Source organism: Brassica rapa, chromosome A10 (assembly GCF_000309985.2).
Source record: "Brassica rapa cultivar Chiifu-401-42 chromosome A10, CAAS_Brap_v3.01, whole genome shotgun sequence".
Taxonomy (NCBI): domain Eukaryota; kingdom Viridiplantae; phylum Streptophyta; class Magnoliopsida; order Brassicales; family Brassicaceae; genus Brassica; species Brassica rapa.
The window spans coordinates 17,910,435-17,929,461 of NC_024804.2; the positions used below are offsets into that span (position 1 = coordinate 17,910,435).

General features: G+C 37.0%; 4 protein-coding genes across 4 annotated transcripts; 2 read left to right on the plus strand and 2 right to left on the minus strand.

Moving 5' to 3' along the window:
- The first annotated feature begins 555 nt into the window (after positions 1–555).
- LOC117128907 (aspartyl protease family protein At5g10770) lies at positions 556–2,392 on the plus strand. The gene is made up of 2 exons (XM_033281736.1): positions 556–834; positions 957–2,392. Exons 1-2 carry the CDS (start codon positions 669–671, stop codon positions 2,219–2,221), a joined length of 1,431 nt encoding a protein of 476 aa, XP_033137627.1. The 5' UTR covers positions 556–668; the 3' UTR covers positions 2,222–2,392.
- A 1,412-nt stretch (positions 2,393–3,804) lies between these two features.
- Positions 3,805–11,457, plus strand: LOC103846780 (probable protein phosphatase 2C 69). Its single transcript, XM_033281737.1, has 9 exons — positions 3,805–4,154; positions 9,424–9,512; positions 9,679–9,806; positions 9,978–10,076; positions 10,169–10,327; positions 10,434–10,520; positions 10,632–10,723; positions 10,813–10,887; positions 10,961–11,457. The coding sequence occupies exons 1-9, from the start codon at positions 4,044–4,046 to the stop codon at positions 11,195–11,197; spliced, it is 1,077 nt and encodes a 358-aa protein (XP_033137628.1). The 5' UTR covers positions 3,805–4,043; the 3' UTR covers positions 11,198–11,457.
- Positions 11,458–11,504: 47 nt separating this feature from the next.
- Positions 11,505–12,180, minus strand: LOC103847551 (AAA-ATPase At3g28610; the record flags this gene model as incomplete). The annotated part of the gene is made up of 1 exon (XM_033281741.1): positions 11,505–12,180. A coding segment is annotated over one exon (624 nt), but the record flags the coding sequence as incomplete, so codon positions are not given.
- Positions 12,181–16,359: 4,179 nt separating this feature from the next.
- On the minus strand, positions 16,360–18,851 carry LOC103846781 (AAA-ATPase At3g28600-like). The gene is made up of 2 exons (XM_009123780.2): positions 18,035–18,851; positions 16,360–17,814 (listed from the first exon to the last, which is right to left on the minus strand). The coding sequence occupies exons 1-2, from the start codon at positions 18,146–18,148 to the stop codon at positions 16,489–16,491; spliced, it is 1,440 nt and encodes a 479-aa protein (XP_009122028.1). The 5' UTR covers positions 18,149–18,851; the 3' UTR covers positions 16,360–16,488.
- Between the last annotated feature and the right edge of the window lie 176 nt (positions 18,852–19,027).

Consider the following 19,027-nt stretch of genomic DNA (forward strand, 5'->3'; position numbering starts at 1 on the left):
TCTTCTGAGACTCGTCACTCAAGTTATACTTGTGTAAGTACATACATGAATATTAGTATATACATGAATATTAAAAGTAAAATTACAAGGAACGATTCTACTATATTTCCTTTATGTTTCGAAGATGGATTCAGGTAGAATTGTAGGCACTACATTTCCCACGACTCTGGCCTTAGCCACTGATCCTACTGTCTCTTTCATTGACAGTGCGTTTTGACATATTAGATTCTGATGACAGAAAGAGAAGCCAGAAGAAAGTAAAAAGCATTGTGTCAACATCAACGTCGCTGATCCTAGGGTTATTGCTGGGCTCGTGCAGGCTATTGCATTGATATAGCTTCTTCTAGGTGCCATGGGGGTAAGAGGATGCAAGTCCTAAAAAGTTTCTCTATTGGGTTTATTTTTGCTGGCTCAACAAGAGAGTTGAACTATCAGACTTTTCTTTTTAATAATTTGAACTATTAGACTTTTCTAACACTTATCTTATATTAATGGTCATAACTGATTTCATGGGTCTCTCAGTACCCTACATATTAATGGTATGTGATTGTGAATCTGTGATATGTGGCTAGCCTTGAGTTTAACAACATCAACTACAGAGTTTCTTGAGCAAAGAAATTTGGTTATAAAATGACTAACCAGGTTCATGTATTTAGTAGTGTATTAAAATGAAGAATTTATTCAATATCATAACTATATTCCTTTGTGTATTGCTCAGTTGGGGTCGTGCTGATGGAGCTCAAAAGAGAGAAAGTGGAGAGGCTTCTTTTCACAGAATTCAAGCCAGCTCTCTTTTTCCTTCATCATCAGCACCATGCGTTTTTTCTCCGAGAGGTGAAATTATCTTAGCTAATAATAATACAGTTCAGTTCAAATAATTCATGATCTTAATTACTATATATGATGACTGGTGCCCATAGAGGTTAATATTGCTAACGCTAATTAATCGATTTCAGCATCTAATACCAATTCGTCGCTGCACGTGGCGCACAGATACGGCCCATGCTCGAGTTTAAGCAGCAAGAAAGCCATGACGAGTCTCGACCATGACGACATGCTCAGACTCGACCAGGCGCGCGTAAAATCCATCCACTCGAGGCTTTCGAAGAAGCTAACATCCCGAGATAGAGTCAGCCAAAGCCAGTCAACAGATCTACAGGCTAGAAGCGGACGCACACTCGGTTCAGGGAACTACATCGTGACGGTCGGAATCGGGACGCCGAAACACGATCTGTCTCTGGTCTTCGACACAGGGAGCGACCTGACGTGGACTCAATGCGAGCCATGTGCTGGAAGTTGCTATCCCCAAAAGGAGCCAATCTTTAACCCTTCTTCCTCTTCTTCCTACTCCAACATCTCCTGCTCGTCCACGGTTTGTGATTCTCTCGCTTCACAAAGTCGCTATAAATATTGCTCGGCTTCCAGCTGCGTCTACCTTATCGGCTACGGCGATAACTCCTCCACCTCCGGATTTCTCGCCCAGGAGAAATTTACTTTAAACTCCGATGTCTTCGACAATGTTTACTTTGGCTGCGGTCAGAACAATTATGGACTTTTCAGAGGTATCGCCGGACTTCTCGGTCTTGGCCGCGGCAAATTCTCATTTCCTTCGCAGACGGCGATGACCTACAAAAACATATTCTCCTACTGCCTCCCTTCCTCCCCAGAGTACACTGGCCATCTCACTTTCGGATCCGGTGGATTATCCAATGCCGTCAAATACACTTCTATTTCCACAGTAGTCCATGAGAGTGCATCCTTTTATGGCCTCGATATCCTAGGTATCTCCGTGGACGACAAGGAACTGGAGATACCTGTAACCGTGTTCTCTACTCCCGGTGCAATAATCGACTCCGGTACCGTGATTACTCGCCTACCGCCCACGGCCTACGCGGCACTGCGAACCGCGTTCAAGGAGAAGATGTCGAATTATAAGACTGCTTTGGGACGATCGCTATTTGACACGTGCTACGATTTCACTGGCTTGGAGTCTGTGGAAATCCCTAAAGTCTCCTTCTCCTTCAAAGGCGGCACCGTCGTGGAACTTGACTTAAAAGGGGTTTTGTACGTGTTTGATGTGTCGCAGGTTTGTTTGGCGTTTGCAGGGAATAGCAACGATGAGGACGTGGCCATTTTCGGGAACGTTCAGCAAAGGACAATGCAAGTTGTGTACGACGGTCCGGGCGGTCGGGTCGGGTTTGCTCCCAATGGTTGTATGTAGTTGATGACAAACAATATAAAATTGGTAAGTTTGTGTTTTGAGCTTTATCCTTTAATCAAGTGTTTGTAAGCTTGAGTGGCCGTCTGTGAAAGTGTCAAGTATGTGTACGAGAATAAGTTTGCTTGGATGCAATAGTTCCTTTTCTATGGTATATATTATCTTAATACAGCTCATACGAAAGAAACAGATTGATCGTGACGTATATTAGTACACACGTTCTTCTCTAATGTTAAACTATATATGATCGTGACGTATATTAGTACACACGTTCTTCTCTAATGTTCAACTATATATGGGGTTGTACACTAGTTTTCTATTTTAGATGAAAAAATAGAATAAATCATTGGAGATGATCTAATTATTATATGTATAAAAACATTTCGGAATTGTAACAGGTTTATCTTCGAAAGTTATAAATGTTAAGAGTTAATTAACATGTATCATGTTTACCACCTGCATATGGACTTTACGTGTATTTATGTATATTGTTTTTTTCTCTTTGTTGGTAAAATGTATCCTATATGCACACAAAATAACTAGCCCTTGGTTTCTTGATGCAAATTAATGACAGAAAATGATGGACCCACCCTTGATCAGTCGAAGACTAAATCCTTTTCTTGTGTGTTCTTTTGAGGCTTAAGGTATATACTTGTATAATACATGATGTATTAGTACATACATGAATAATAAAAACAAAAATTACAGAACGCGATTCTAATATATATTTCATTTAAGACTTGTTTTGAAGATGGATTCAATTGAACGGGATACTGTATGCATTTCATTTCCCACGACTCTGACCGTAGCCGCTGATCCTATTGTCTCTTTCTTTGACACTGTATTGGACATATTAGATTATGAGCTTCTTGTGAAGGTCATGGGGAGTAAAGCAAGCAAGTCCTAAACAGTTCTGTGTCTATTATGTTTCTTAATTTCTTTCTTTCTTTTTGTGCTGGTTCAAGAAGAGTGTTGAGGTATTAGCTTTATAAATACGGTAGACTTTTCTAACACTATCTTAAATTAGTGGTCATAGCTGATTTCATAAAAATCATCTCTATACCCTACTTATATGTCAGTATGTGATATGTGGCTAGCCTTTAGTCTAACAACATCCAGTTCATAATTTAATGAGCAAAGGGATATGGTTATAAAATGACCCACCAAATTATGTAATTAATACGTATTGCTGTGAGCGAGAGTGGAAAATGAAGAATTTGTTGAATATCATAACCATAATCTGTGTATGGCTCAGTTTTGGTTGTACTGATGGAGCTCAAAGAGAAAAGAGCGGAGAGGCTTCTTTCCACAGAATTCATGCTAGCTCTTTCCTTCCCTCATCATCATCATCATGTGTTCTTTCTCCAAGAGGTGACATTATCTTAGCTAATACAGTTCCAGTCTGATTCATTTAACTATATATGATGAATTGCGCCAGTTAAAAGAGATACATGTTAATAGTTTTAACTCTGATGTATCGATTCAGCATCTAGTACCAAGTCGTCGCTTCAAGTGGTGCACAGACACGGTCCATGCTCGAGTCTAAGCAGCGAGAAAGCCAAGACAGGTCCCAACCATGACGACATCCTCAGACTCGACCAGACGCGCGTAAAATCCATCCACTCAAAGCTTTCAAAAAAACTAACACCCCAATATAGAGTCAGTCAAAGCCAGTCAACGGATCTAGAGGCTAGAGACGGAAGCACACTCGGTTCAGGAAACTACATCGTGACGGTCGGAATCGGGACGCCGAAACACGATCTATCTCTGGTCTTCGACACAGGCAGCGATCTGACGTGGACTCAATGCGAGCCATGTGGTAAAAATGGAACGTCTTGTTATCCACAAGAGGAGCCCATCTTTAACCCTTCTTCGTCTACTTCCTACTCCAACGTCTCGTGCTCATCCCCTGTTTGCGATTCTCTCACTTCCCAAGGTTTGATTTTCAGGTTTTTTTTTAAGAAAAAGAGAAATATTCGCATAATTGTTTTTTTTCACAAAATAGTTAAAAAAATATTTATACCGTTGCAACTAATTAATCTAAGCTTAGAATTTAGATTTTAGAAGAAAATTTTAGGCTTGAAGATTTAATATATTGAATTCAGAATTTAAAGTTGAAAATTAAAATAATTACGTTCAAATATTAAATTTTATTTATATATTATGCTTTTTGGTTAAACTAATTTATTTTAATCATTTTTTTTCTTGTGTAATGGTTTTATGATGTTTTAAATCGTTTTCGCTATTTATAAAATTAAAATTTTAAAAAATTTCACTACATTGATTATAGGTTACTATAGAAACTGCTCGGCTTCCAACTGCATCTACGGTGTAGGATACGGCGATAGCTCGTTCACCGTAGGATTTCTCGCCAAGGAGAATTTTACTTTAAACTCCGATGTATTTGAAAACATTAACTTTGGATGCGGCGAGAACAACCAAGGACTTTTCAACGGTATCGCCGGACTTCTCGGGCTTGGCCGGGGCACATTCTCATTTCCGTCGCAGACGTCGATGACGTACAATAACATATTCTCCTACTGCCTCCCTTCTTCCGCAGACTACACTGGTCATCTCACCTTCGGATCATCCGGTGGATTATCTAACTCCGTCAAGTTCACTCCCATCTCCTTAGCCAGAGACAGTGCTTCCTTTTATGGTCTCGACATCGTAGGTATCACCGTCGCCGGCAAGGAACTGGAGATTCCTTTAACCGTATTCTCTGCTCCCGGTGCTATAATAGACTCAGGCACCGTGATCACTCGCCTCCCTCCCAAGGCCTACGCGGCACTACGTACCGCGTTTAAGGAGAATATGTCTAATTATACGTCTACGATGGGACGATCGATATTTGACACGTGCTACAATTTTACTGGCTTGGAGACTGTGGAGATTCCTAAAGTCTCGTTCTCCTTCAGAGGCGGCACCGATGTGGAAGTTGACTCGAAAGGTTGCATCCTAGCTTCAAGCTTACCAAACCAATAAAGCTTCAAGCCCATCATCTAAAGAGCTTTGTGGTTGGTTAATTTCTTTCTTTCAAGTTCTATAATTACCTAACCAAACACCCAAGCTTCAACCAGGTTGTGATCGATGCGTGGACACAGGCCGGAGACACTGTTTGGAACCTTACTGCTTTGTACTGGAAACAAAAACAGATAAAGAGTGACTTGAAACACTTAAATCGAGAGAATTTTTCACAAATACAAGTGAGAGTGAGTGAAGCTAACCGTTTACTTTTAGATGTGCAGGTACTAGCCCTGAATACTCCTTCCACTCACCTCTTTGAAATGGAGAAACAAGCACTACAAACCTGGAACTTCCTACGAGGCATAGAGGAGAGTTACTTCAGACAACGCTCAAGAGTCAACTGGTTAAAGGAAGGGGATCAGAATACCACCTTCTTCTTTAGGATGGTCCAAGCACGGATGAATTTCAATTTCATACGATCCTTCTTACTTCCTTTAGGTGTCATAATATCAGACCCCATCCTGATGAGCGTCCATGCCGTTACTCACTTCCAACAAATACTCGGACCATCCCCTGCGCATGTCTTGGGAGTGCTCTCCACTACGCAATGGTTCCACTCTTTGACAGACTTCGCTTGCCCCTCAGAACTCGCTGCTCAAATGACCGCGTTGCCCACAGCTGATGAGATAAGATCAGTCATGTTCAAGCTCAATCAGAACAAGGCGCCCGGACCTGACGGGCTCACTTCTGGGTTTTACAAAGCTTCTTGGAACATCTTAGGTGGTGAAGTCACTGAATCAATCCGACACTTCTTCATCAGCTCCTTCATGCCTGCATCCACAAACGCAACCATACTTTCTCTGATCCCCAAACACCCTGGCGCATCTCTGATCACGGAATACCGGCCTATCTCCTGTCTGAATACAATTTATAAGGTGGTCTCACGCCTACTTGTTAAGAGACTGAAGCCAATCCTTGCAGATTTGATCGTCCCGAATCAGACCGCCTTCGTGAAAGGGAGATTATTGGTTGAGAATACATCATTGGCTGGAGAGCTGGTTCAAGGTTACCATAAGAACACTGAGCCAAAGAGGATCACAATAAAAGTAGACATAGCAAAGGCCTTTGATACCTTATCATGGCCTTTCTTGTTCTCTTGTCTTCAAGCTATAGACGTTCCTACTCAGCTTCTGCGGTGGCTAAGAGCTTGCATCTGTCACACGAACTTCACTGTGGGTTACAACGGTTATGTAAATGGCTACTTCAAAGGTACTAGGGGGCTTCGTCAGGGAGATCCTCTTTCGCCTTATCTCTTCGTAATTGCCATGAACGTTCTCTCCTTCATGCTCAACCAGGCTGCTAGAGACATGAAATTCAACTATCATCAGAAATGCGAAGGCTCTAAACTTACTCATTTATGTTTTGCTGATGATTTGCTTATCTTTATAGATGGTTCTCTCAGCTCTGTCCAAGCCGTGCTTCAAGTACTACGCGAGTTTGAGCTTCGTTCTGGTCTAGCCGTGAGTGTGCAAAAGTCTTCCTTCTTCGCATCAGGCCTCTCCACTGCTGAAACAGACCTTATCCAATTCTCAACAGGCATGCCTATGGGTGCTTTGCCGGTTCGGTATCTCGGTGTTCCTTTATGCACAAAAAAACTGTCAATGCTCCACTGCGAGGTCCTGATGCAACAGATAAAAAGCAGGTTGTCATCTTGGAGTGCCAAATCTCTATCATTTGCTGGTCGGCTACTGCTTATCAAAACGGTCATTACTGGCATCATGACGTTTTGGTGCTCCACTTTCATCCTCCCTCAAGCTTGTGTGAAGCGCATCAACTCCTTATGTGGTGTTTTCCTTTGGAAAGGGGACATAGAAGAACATCATTCAGCGAGAGTGTCATGGGACCTTGTAACTAAACCGAAGCGGGAAGGAGGCTTAGGAATAAAAAACTTTAAAGTGTGGAACAAGGCGTGCTGTCTGAAGTTAATATGGTTATTGTTCTTTCAAGCGGGATCAGTATGGGTTGCTTGGTTCAAGGAGGAGGTATTAGATGGCTGCTTAAGTAACCTTTGGATCATAGCCCCGAGCAGACGCTTCTCTTGGCAGGTTAATAAGCTTCTTAAACTGAGCCAGTCCTTGTATGGTTGGATCAAGCTGCGTGTAGAGAATGGTCGGTCCTGCAGGTTCTGGACTGATAATTGGTCACCCTATGGAGACTTGCGATCATACTTAGGCATCAATGGAGACTCGGGCCTGGGTATTCCTTTAGATGCGACACTAGCTTCACTACATCGAGGTAATCACTGGCGAATTCCACCTGCAAGGTCAGAGAATCTCGTTAACATCCATGTTCTACTCACAGCCACTACTCTCACCGATTCACAAGATTACTATGCATGGGAAGTGGATGGAAAAAAGAGCTCCACTTATAGTACAGGCATTGTTTACGAACAACTCAGTGATGCAGGAACCTTAGTATCTTGGCTCTACTCTGTTTGGAACAAAGGTGGAATCCCTAGACATAATTTCTTGGCTTGGTTATTTGTACTGAATCGCTGTCCGACTAAGGACAGAATCTTGGGCTGGGGTCTCCAAACGTCTCCTACATGTGTTCTCTGCAACTGTTTTCCAGAAAGTCGAAACCATCTCTTCTTTGACTGTCATTATGCCTGGAGTATTTGGGGAACCTTAGCCTCGCGATGTGGAGTTCAGCCAGAAAGGTCGTGGGATCGTGTATTGGGACAACTTCAGGCGCAGAGCAGAAATTCGTTGACGGGAACTCTGCTTCGTCTCTGCTGGCAGGCTTGCATCTACTGGACTTGGACAGAGAGAAACAGCCGTTTGCATCAACAGACTTTCCGGACACCAGAAAGCGTCTCGCGGACCTTAGTGAGGCAGATCACAGATAGGATCTCTTCTCTAAGAGATTCAAACCCTGCAGTAGCTTCTTCTCTCATGCAGCAATGGCTGGCGTAATCGTTTCCTTCTCCACCCCTATGCTCCTCTGCATCGTGATCATCGCTCCATAAACCGTTCAGTCTCTAGTTTAATGGGTTTTTTTAAAAAAAAAAAAAAAAAAAGACTCTTGGTCCTTTATTGTGTGTCTAACTAACTGGTCTTCTGGGCTCTAAAACACTAGCTTATGGCTTGTAATTTTTTTATTTCTCCTGCATTTTAATATGAAAGCTATGTTCAAAAAAAAAAAAAAAGTTTGCTAGGATGCAACCTTTTCTTTTCAATTGTATTTACTCATTAAAGATCATATTAAGTATCCCAAAGTGTGAAGTATGTATTCATAGTCATATCAGAAACTAACGTCTCAGATGAAAAAAATAATATTTACAAAATTGACAAAAGATTAGGCATAGGGCCCAAGTAGCCCTGCAGTTTTTGTCCGAACCGAACCAAAATTTTTGGTTTTTGGTTTGGTAAGATTTTGAAAGATAATTCGATTTTTGGTTGGGTTTGTTTTTTTTTCAAAAAAAAATCAAAAATAACCAAAAATCCAAACCAAAGATAACCGATTTAACCGAAATAACCAAGTTTAACTGAAAATATCTGATTTTTTAAAAAAGAAAATTATACTGAATTAACCGAAAATCAAAAAAACCGGCAACCAAGCCAAAATTTAATTCGGTTAATTTTGAAATTTGTTTTCAAAATTTTGGTTAACCGAAAACCAACGGTTCAGTTACGAACAAATCACATAGCTAGGCCCAAGGGTACTAGTAGACTTATTCTTCTTACCCTACTTTAGCTGAGAAACTATGGGCTCAATGGCCCAACTTTTAAAACATTCCAAACTTTAATAGGGTTAAATCAGTCTAATCAAAGAGAAATACAAACAAGGCCGATGATGTCAATGACTCAATGTCATTGTAATGTCAACGAACCACATGTGTGCGGTAATGATATAACTATCAAGGGACCCACATGATTCTATTTCTAGCCATCACTTTGCCCAATGAGAGCACGTGTCAGATTCTGTACAAGCGCCATTGGTTTATCTTTTTTTGACTTCCCTGTTTGGTTCTTTGATTCTTTCTTTCAACCTTTCTATAATTAGCGCATAAAATGAAACACAAAACCATCGTTTGCGGCCGGAATATGCTCCCTACTCTCAAAACATCGATCACATGTTTCCTCTTTCCCCTTTCTGGTTTAGCTTTCTATGTTCTCTACCGAGCAGATTTGTCTGTTGATTTCGAAAGAAGTAAAGCGTTTTGAAATTTCTTGAAGAAAGAAACAATGGGATATCTTGACGAGGCCTTGTCGTATTCCAACCCTTCTCAGTCTGTTGAAACTCCATCGAGCGGTGGAGGTCTCAGGTCTATATTCATCTCAACTCTCCATTTAATTATCTGAACCAAAAACTATATATTGAATAATTTATTATTTGCTGTTATTGTGGTTTCATTTTGTAACGTGAAAGATTCGTTTTGCTATCAAGAGTCTTCAAACGCTTTGAGCTTTAACACATGATTCAAATTTCAGCCAGAATGGAAAATTCAGCTATGGATATGCAAGCTCGGCTGGGAAGAGATCATCTATGGAAGACTTCTTTGAGACGAGGATCGACGGTGTTGATGGAGAAATCGTTGGTCTTTTTGGAGTTTTTGATGGTAACTTTTAAGAAATTACTCTAAAAAACAAACTAGAATCATCGGTTTTGAACTAGCTTACGAATCTTGATGCTTCACTTGTGCCATGACCTTAAAGATTGGTGTTGGTTGCTTGTAATTTGACATTAGACATCAGAGAATTAATAATGGTCTTATATACTGTTTTGTCAGGCCATGGTGGAGCCAGAGCAGCTGAGTATGTGAAGCGTCATCTTTTCAGTAATCTCATCACTCATCCAAAGTTCATCTCTGACACCAAATCAGCTATAAGTACTCTCACAAGAACCTCAACAAAATTGTTTTAAACACAGAATGTCTTTATTCCATGCTGCTCTCTAATTTGCATCAACTTTTTTATCCAGCTGATGCCTATAACCATACAGACTCTGAGCTTCTCAAGTCGGAAGATAGCCACAATAGAGATGCTGGTTCGACTGCTTCCACGGCTATTCTTCTTGGTGATCGTTTACTTGTTGCAAATGTTGGTGATTCACGAGCTGTTATCAGCAGAGCCGGAAATGGTAACTTGCTATACAGTAGATCATATCAAATATTATGGTGTCAGTCTCCTGTCACATGTCTTTCTCATAAATTATCTTAATATGAGTGATGCTGTGTTGTGTCCAGCCATTGCTGTGTCAAGGGACCACAAACCAGACCAAAGTGATGAGCGTGAAAGGATTGAGAATGCTGGTGGATTTGTTATGTGGGCAGGCAAGTAAATTATCAAGAACTATAGGATTATAAAACTCTGCTTCATGCTTTTTCTCAGCACACAGTCCTAATTGATGTCTGTGTGTGTGTTGCATTCACCAATTGAAATAGGAACTTGGAGGGTTGGAGGAGTTCTTGCAGTCTCTCGTGCATTTGGTGATCGTCTTCTGAAGCAATATGTTGTTGCTGATCCAGAGATCCGGGTACTTTCATCACTTTAATAAGAATCACGTTGCATATACTCTTCTTGGCGCCTTTTTTTTTGGTTATTCAGCTTGTCGTTGAAATATAGGAGGAAAGGATTGATGACTCTCTTGAGTTTCTGATCCTAGCAAGTGACGGCCTATGGGATGTTTTCTCTAATGAGGTCTGTGAAGTTATAATTGCTTCTTTAGCGTCTTTGTTTTTAGTTGTTATAATCTTTGATCAATATTTTTCAGGAAGCAGTTGCAATGGTTAAGGAAGTTGAAGATCCAGAGGACTCCGCGAAGAAACTTGTGGCTGAAGCAATAAAGAGAGGGAGTAAAGACAACATCACGTGTGTCATCGTTCGTTTCCTGGATACAGCTTCTTCAAGCCACGTCAGCTCCTCGTCATCCAATAAAATGCCGCCACTTGGAGACCTCAAGATCTCATCCAATGAAACTAAGCAAGTCCAGATCGACGCAGAGAACTAGTAGGACGGTGAATAAACCATAGCGTAGCGAATCTAAAACTAGTCCCTGCAAGCAGCTTAACCGACGAGGTGGGTGGCCGTTAATGGTTTAGGGAATAAACCAGAGAAGTCAGTGAACCGATAACCACCGATCCCTGCAAGTAGCTCAACCATGCAGTGACCATTAAAGGTTTGGTATGAACTATTTGAGTTTATGATTATGTGTGTGTTTATACGAGTACAATATATATACATTTTCTAAATAAATTTAACTATTATCTTTAAAAAAAAAAATCTAAGTTATTATTATCAAACAGCTCATATATTACATTCACACAGGTTAAAATTAAAAAAAAAAGATTCAAAAGATAAGACATTATCCTAAAACAATCCGCGAAATATTCCAAGTTTCTTGCCACCAATCTTCTTCTTGTGATCATCACCGTGATCTCTCTGGTGCTTCTTCCTCCTCTCCAAACTCTCAACCAAGTCTTTCAGCGATCCGTCGACATCTATTTTATGATTCTTGGCCATGAGCTTCTCTGCTACATCAGCTGGAGCGATCTTTGTTTCCTTCAGCAAAGACTTAATTTCACCAAACAGAGGATGAGAATCAACGTCCAAGTAGTTCTTAGCAAGAACCTTGAACGCCTCGAAGCCACAATAAGACAGCTCAATATGCATATCCATCCTTCCTCTCCTGATCAAAGCCGGGTCTAGTTTCTCGATATGATTCGTCGTGAAAATGATTATCCTCTCTTGTCCACAAGCCGACCATATCCCATCTATGAAGTTCAAAAGCCCCGAGAGTGTGACTCTGCTTTGGTTTTGATCTTCTTTGCCTTGTCCTCCATCTTTCTTGGCGCTCAAGTCACCGTCTCTCTTCCTTCTCTTGCCCGTTAGGTCAACAGAACAATCAATGTCTTCTATCACAATAATCGACCTGCTCGATGTTGCGGTGAGAAGTTTCCTCAACTCAGAGTTGTTCACAATATTATAGTTTATTCAAAACAAATTTCGAAATATTGTTTAATTATATATTTTATAATTCTAAAAGAATTTAAAATTTTAATCATAAAATCATTAATTTTTTATATATCTATAAAGTTTTTCAAATACTGTATAGTTTTAATTTTTGATAATTATACAAGTTTTATATCAATTTTGTTTTCTTCATTTTGTGCAAGTTGATTTAATATATTTAATCAAAAGAAATAGATGAAAAAATCTGTCTCAGATACGAAAAACCTACATATCCAAAAGCATTCAAATGACTTCAAAACATAAAAAAAAACTTCAAAAATGAAGTAAGAGTTTAAAACAACCAAAAAAGTTTTCAAAAGTTAATAGCTTTAAACAACAATAGGTTACCAAATAAGAAATATGATTTATAGATCTACCTTCAAAGAAGTGGAAGATGAGAACCATGTAATAAAAAACCTACAAAAACAAAATAATTAGTGAGAAGACATGAAATAACTATAAATTGATATAAAGTTTGGTGTTTTTAAGTTCAAAAATATTAGAAAGAGGTTGGAGAGTTTTAGAATGAGAAACATTACATTTTGTTTTAGCTATTTGAGAAGAAGAGAGATAATGTGTAAATTTTCTTTACAAAAGGAGACATAAATTCCAATGAAGTCATTTTTTTTTTCAATTTAGAAACTAAAATATTTTTAAGGGAGTTAGAAGACTTTCAAGAAAATCTCCTAACTGATAAAATATTAATCACGATAATACTTCATGGAAGTCGTCTAGACCCTAAATTTAAACCCCAAAATTCTGCAAGTCTTCCAGAAGACTTGCAGGAAGTCTTCCAGAAGATTTACAGAACCTCAAAAGAATTACAAAATCTCAGAAGAGTTTACGGGGTTATATTCGTAAAAATGAAATTTGTTTTTTTTTTGTTTGGTCATAAGTGGTTGTTTGTAATTTCATTAGCATTTTGAGTTAATTTTGCATTTGATTCAAGTTTGAGATACTTTTGAGGTTAAAATCAAGTTTTGAGTCATATTTGGAAAATTTTCATAAATATTTTAGTTATTTTAATTTTTATATCTATCAAATATTCATTAATATGAAAATATCTAAAATAACAAAATATGTTCAAAATACTGAAAATATATATTTTTCTCCATCTAAATATTTAAATTGAAATATTTTATGTAATTTTAAGTATTTAGACTTACATTATTTAAATTTTATGTGTTATATTATTTTTATTTTTGGATTTTGACGATTAAGTATATTTAGATTTTTGTTAAAATTTACACAATTAAAATAGGTACATGAACCCAAACCTGAACTAAACCTGCAATAATTCAAACCAAATCCAAACCGTATTCAAACCGAACTTTGTAAATATTTAGATCATATTCAAATTTGTAACTATAAAAAACTGAAATTTGAATAGATTAACAAAATTCGAATAGATATCTGATTCTTGAAAAAGTATCAACAAATCTCTTATTACAAGTAAAGTAAATAATTTAATGAATTATTTTATTCTGTGCATAACGCGGATTACTATCTAGTTTATAAGAAAAATGGTGAAGAGATTCTAAACATAAAGCGTGCAAAAAAAACTTATATGAGTATTATGATAAAGATTTCTTAACACATTTGTGCATGGTCAATACTGAATAGTATAGATTGTTTCTATTATTATATCAATATCTCATGTGGTCAATTAGTATATATTTTCTTTCCTATTATTATTGTATCGATATTATATGTGTCAATAGTATATATTCTCTTTCCTATTATCATTGTTTTTATTAATTGTATCATACTCCATTTTTCATATAAATTGGACGATACAGCCAATCATTTACTTTCATAAAAAACTATCTTAAGAAAACCAAGTCTTCTCTTGTTGCATAATTCCCTTCCCCACATCATGTCTATGAAGAGTGTATTTTTTCTCCTATCGGTTATATGCTTTGCAAATTCTGTGAATGCTCAATTACCTTCGTTTTGGCCTAACGTGACCCAATGCCTATCAACATTGAAAAATATTTCGGGATGTTTTGAAGGGATCACTCAGTCTATATTGACTGGTAAAATTGGTACGATAACTCCTTATTGTTGTAGACTTTTTTTGGGAGCTGTACCCGACTGTTTAGAACTACTTCCTGTCAATCCTTTTCCTCCTATGTTAATGCAGAAATGCTCCCATAATATTTAAGATTATATTTTAAAATAGTTATGTAAAATTACATTTTCTACATAAAGGTTAAATCCAATAATATTCAAGAACAAAAGGAAGATCTGATAATTCTAATGTTCCTTTCTTATATTTTAGTCTATGTAGCTTTCATATAATAATGCTTATTATTATTTGATTAAGAGGATATCCTTTTAATATCAAAAATGTATATCAATGAAGTTTAAGAATATGATTAATATAATTTCAAAGACATGTCACTGAGGTTGGTTAATGAAAGAATCATTTCTCTTTTTTTTTACCAACTTCAGTTTTCTAATAACATGACAAAACAAAAATGACAACGATTAAAAAATAGAGAAACTAGATAGATAGGATTTTTTTTTAACGCTGGTTTATTATGATATTACAATTATAATATAAGAAAGATTACATAGACGATTCAATAACTGACAATACCACCTGCCTACTTACGCATAATTGCATCACCTGAGCCGCGTATGGAAATCCACGTCTGACCAGATTTACTTGCACAATGTTAAAGATCATTTGTAAGTATTTCTTTCATAGTCTACATAATTGTTTAATAAATTGCTTTCTCCAGAATTTGAAACCTGAATTTTATGTAATCTGTAAAAAATTGTATAGTCAGGGATTAGATCTTCAGACTTGGATATAGAAACTTTTAAACTTTAACCAGCGGGCTACGGTGTTTCTATGATAAATAGGTCTAAGACAAGTATTTTTGTCACACTCTTTGTGTAATTGCGATATAGCTGGCGGAGATTTCCACACCTTAGAAGACAAACTTCAAAATCGCTCATCACACCTATTTGGTCCATAAGTTTCCGATAGCAAGTCTAATTTTTCATTTATAATACCGCAAACACATCCATTATACTTACCAAATTATACAAAATTTACTTGACTGATATGAATATATATCTCGCAAGCACAAAGAGCCAGCAACATACATTTCAAAGAAACATAAACTTCGTAGTTTGTGGGAGTAAAGGCATCTATGTTGTAATAAAAAACCTAACCACAATCAGAGCCGGACCAAGATTACGAGACTCGTCTACAAAAATACAATATGAAGACATAAATTTTATATTAATTGATATAAAGATGTCTATTCATTAGGTCAATCACAAATTTTAATTTTTTTTTGTTACAACTAATTTTAACTGAACATCACCAAATTTCTTCAAAATTACAATAATAATATCCACTAGACATTATTTGAGAAGTGATTTGACACATGTTCTTTTTACAATTGTTTTCATAAAAAAAAATGTGATATGACAATTAAAATTGATGACAAGGCTTATTGCTAAAATATGACATTATAAATTACATTAATTATTGATTTATATTTTTAGTAAATCTTTTATAATATGATAATAACTCATACATTACATTTAATGTTGATTTATATTTTTGGTAAATTTTTTATAATATGACAATAACTCATATCTTTTTGTCAACAATAATAACTCATACATCATTACTAAAATAAATATATTCTAATATGAAATTATAATTTTTGAAATATTATTCAATTATATTTTTTTTATAATTTCTACAATTTTGCTTAAAACATTATAAATTTTAATCATTAAATCATTAGTTTCCTTATATATTTAGAAATTTTAGAAATACTGTTTAATTTTAATTTTTGATAATTATACAATTTTATATCAATTTTCTTCAAGTTGATTTAATATATTTAACCAAAATAAATAAATAAATAAAATCTATCTAAGATTATATATATATATATATATGCATTCATAATATAAGTTACGAATAATAAATTATTTTTAACTATATTTCATGTTTAATTAAATCAAATTTACATTAAAATATTGATAAGAAAATAATAAAAAATACATTATTAATAAAATTTTATTTTTAAATATAATTTCAATTTAATTTTTTTATTGATGCACATGGTGCATGAAAACACCTACTATAATAATACATTTGCTAAATAAATTTAACTCTTATCTTCCAAAAAGAAAACAAATGTAAGTTATTATTATGATCGAACAGAAATTCTTACACTCATATATCACATTCACACAGGTTCAAAGAGAAGAAAAAAAAAAGGTTTCAAAAGAAAAAAGATATAATCAGACATTATCCTAAAACAATTCGCGAAATATTCTGAGTTTCTTGCCACTTAGCTTCTTCTTGTGATCATCACCGTGATCTCTCTGTTGCTTCTTCCTCTTCTCCAAACTCTCAACCAAGTCTTTCAAGGATCCATCGACATCTACTTTATGATTCTTGGCCATCAGTTTCTCTGCAACATCAGCCGGAGCGATCTTTGTTTCCTTCAGCAAAGACTCGATTTCACCAAACAGAGGATGAGAATCAACGTCCAAGTAGTTCTTAGCAAGAACCTTGAACGCCTCGAAACCACAATAAGACAGCTCAATGTGCATATCCATCCTTCCTCTCCTGATCAAAGCCGGGTCTAGTTTCTCGATATGATTCGTCGTGAAAATAATAATCCTCTCTTGTCCACAAGCCGACCATATCCCATCTATGAAGTTCAAAAGACCAGAGAGTGTGACTCTGCTTTGGTTTTGATCTTCTTTGCCTTGTTCTCCATCTTTCTTGACACTCAAGTCACCGTCTCTCTTCCTTCTCTTGCCCGTTAGGTCTACAGAACAGTCAATATCTTCGATCACAATAATCGACCTGCTCGATGTTGCGGTAAGAAGTTTCCTCAACTCAGAGTTGTTCTGAATAGCCGTGAGTTCGAGATCATAGATGTTATAGTTCAAATGATTCGCCATCGCCGCGATCATTGTGGACTTACCAGTCCCTGGTGGTCCATGTAATAGGTAACCCCTTTTCCAAGCTTTCCCAATCTTTTTGTAATACTCTTTCCCATTTCTAAACGCCTCAAGATCGTTTAGAATTTCTTCTTTCTTGACAGGATCCATAGCCAGTGTCTGAAAACTCGCCGGGTGCTCGAAATCAATGTGTCTCCACAAGCTCTTCTTGCTAGTATCCCAGTTCAAACTAGGGTTATTGGTGAACAGCTTCATCTTCTTGTTCTTGGCCTCGATTGATTTCCCTTCTTCCATCACGTAGTTGATGTAAGATCCGGTTACAATCTCCAACCCACGTCTATGGAAAGTAAGCTTGTGTGTTCTGTCTCCATCGGTAGCAGTAACAATCTCCCACCAGACATTAACTCCTTCGTACACGTCTCTGACTTTAGCCTCGTCACGTTTCAAAACTAGGCCTTTGCTCTCTTTGACCTGACTTGCCCTAATCTTATGAGCTTTACCGATTGCTTTGGCCCCAAGGTAAGTGTCGATGGCTGCGAAAGCGTGGTTGAAACGGTACTCTTCGTACTCTGGGAAACTGATGACAACGTAAGGAGAGAAGAAGTTGATGACACGGTCGGAGAATCTTTGGACAAATGAGAGTTGTTGGATTGTAGACAAAAGGAACTCTTTTTTTTTTGAACAACGGTTATCATATTAAAAAACGGAAAGAAAGGAGTTGGCCCGTAGGCAGATTTTAAACAGAGGAAATTAAACAGTCATGGGCCTGAAGGGCCTGTTTTGCTAAGAAATCAGTTTCCCTGTTCTGAGAACGAGGGATGAACTGGAACCCGATAGAGACGAAGAGAGAAGAGAGGCGATCGATGTCATGGAGAACGCCGTAGACCTCTTTGATTGCGATCTTGAGGTGTTCAGGGAATATTTGTTGAAAAGTTGCCCAGAAAAAGAACAAACTTGCCATGCTTGAACCAAATGTGCCCATCGTGTCTCCCATCATCATCAACAAAGACTTGTGTTGTGTTTGGTGTGTGTTGGGTAGTTAGCGTGTAACGCTCTTATTTATAGACATTATTCGAAAAAGCAATGCGTAGTGAGATGCATGAGTATTTAAGATATATTCATGCTTACTTATATAATATTGACATAAATATATTCGGATTCACTTTTAAGTACTACTCCACGCGGTAATTACTAATAATAAAATTATGATAACGTACCACAGTGCGGATAGGTAGCAAAAGTTATAAAGGTATATCCACTATGGAAAATTCTGAGTTTCTTCTGTTTCTTTGATCAAGGAGATCTCTATGCAACTTTTCCTCAAATTATTAATTTATACAATTACATCACATGTGAACATATAAAGTGAATTTCAGCCAAGCTTCTTTAAAGGCCTACATGCAATCATTATGAATCTTACGTGATGTTAGATGTTGTGGATATAACGTGTGAACTTTTATGGTAAAGACGAAGAAGCTGCGTATATCATGGGGCCATCTTTTGTTTCAGTTTATGAATGTAATTTTATATATACGCACATTAGCTGATCATCCTTTTCAGAAAAGATGCTTCCATATATGATATATGCAATATAAAAAGTTAGTTAATTAGCTAAAGTCTTAAAGGTGAAAAGCAAATTGAATAAAAAGGATAGTCAAATTTGCGTGGCCTCCAAATTCTTGAGAAGAAAAGCTATTTCGTGGGGATTAAGGCATCATCTACCTCACTTGCCAAAATAATATAAAACATAGGCTGTGGAAAGTGAATATGCATTGCACACATTCATCTGTGTAAAAAGAAGTTTTCATTACATCTGTACATCTTACATCAAATGAGGATTTTTATATATCTCTCAGCCCATTTTGTTAAAATGTAAAAG

Bases quoted from the DNA above. Each gene is read 5' to 3' on its own strand.
- LOC103846781 (XM_009123780.2), bottom strand. From the start codon at position 18,148: ATGATGATGGGAGACACGATGGGCACATTTGGTTCAAGCATGGCAAGT. The intron at 17,815-18,034 runs GTCTACGGCGTT...AAAAAAAAAGAG, and splicing joins TCAAGATCGCAATCAAAGAG to TTCCTTTTGTCTACAATCCA.
- LOC117128907 (XM_033281736.1), top strand. From the start codon at position 669: ATGAAGAATTTATTCAATATCATAACTATATTCCTTTGTGTATTGCTC. The intron at 835-956 runs GTGAAATTATCT...AATCGATTTCAG, and splicing joins ATGCGTTTTTTCTCCGAGAG to CATCTAATACCAATTCGTCG.
- LOC103846780 (XM_033281737.1), top strand. From the start codon at position 4,044: ATGGAACGTCTTGTTATCCACAAGAGGAGCCCATCTTTAACCCTTCTT. The intron at 4,155-9,423 runs GTTTGATTTTCA...AATTTCTTGAAG, and splicing joins CGATTCTCTCACTTCCCAAG to AAAGAAACAATGGGATATCT. The intron at 10,888-10,960 runs GTCTGTGAAGTT...AATATTTTTCAG, and splicing joins GGGATGTTTTCTCTAATGAG to GAAGCAGTTGCAATGGTTAA.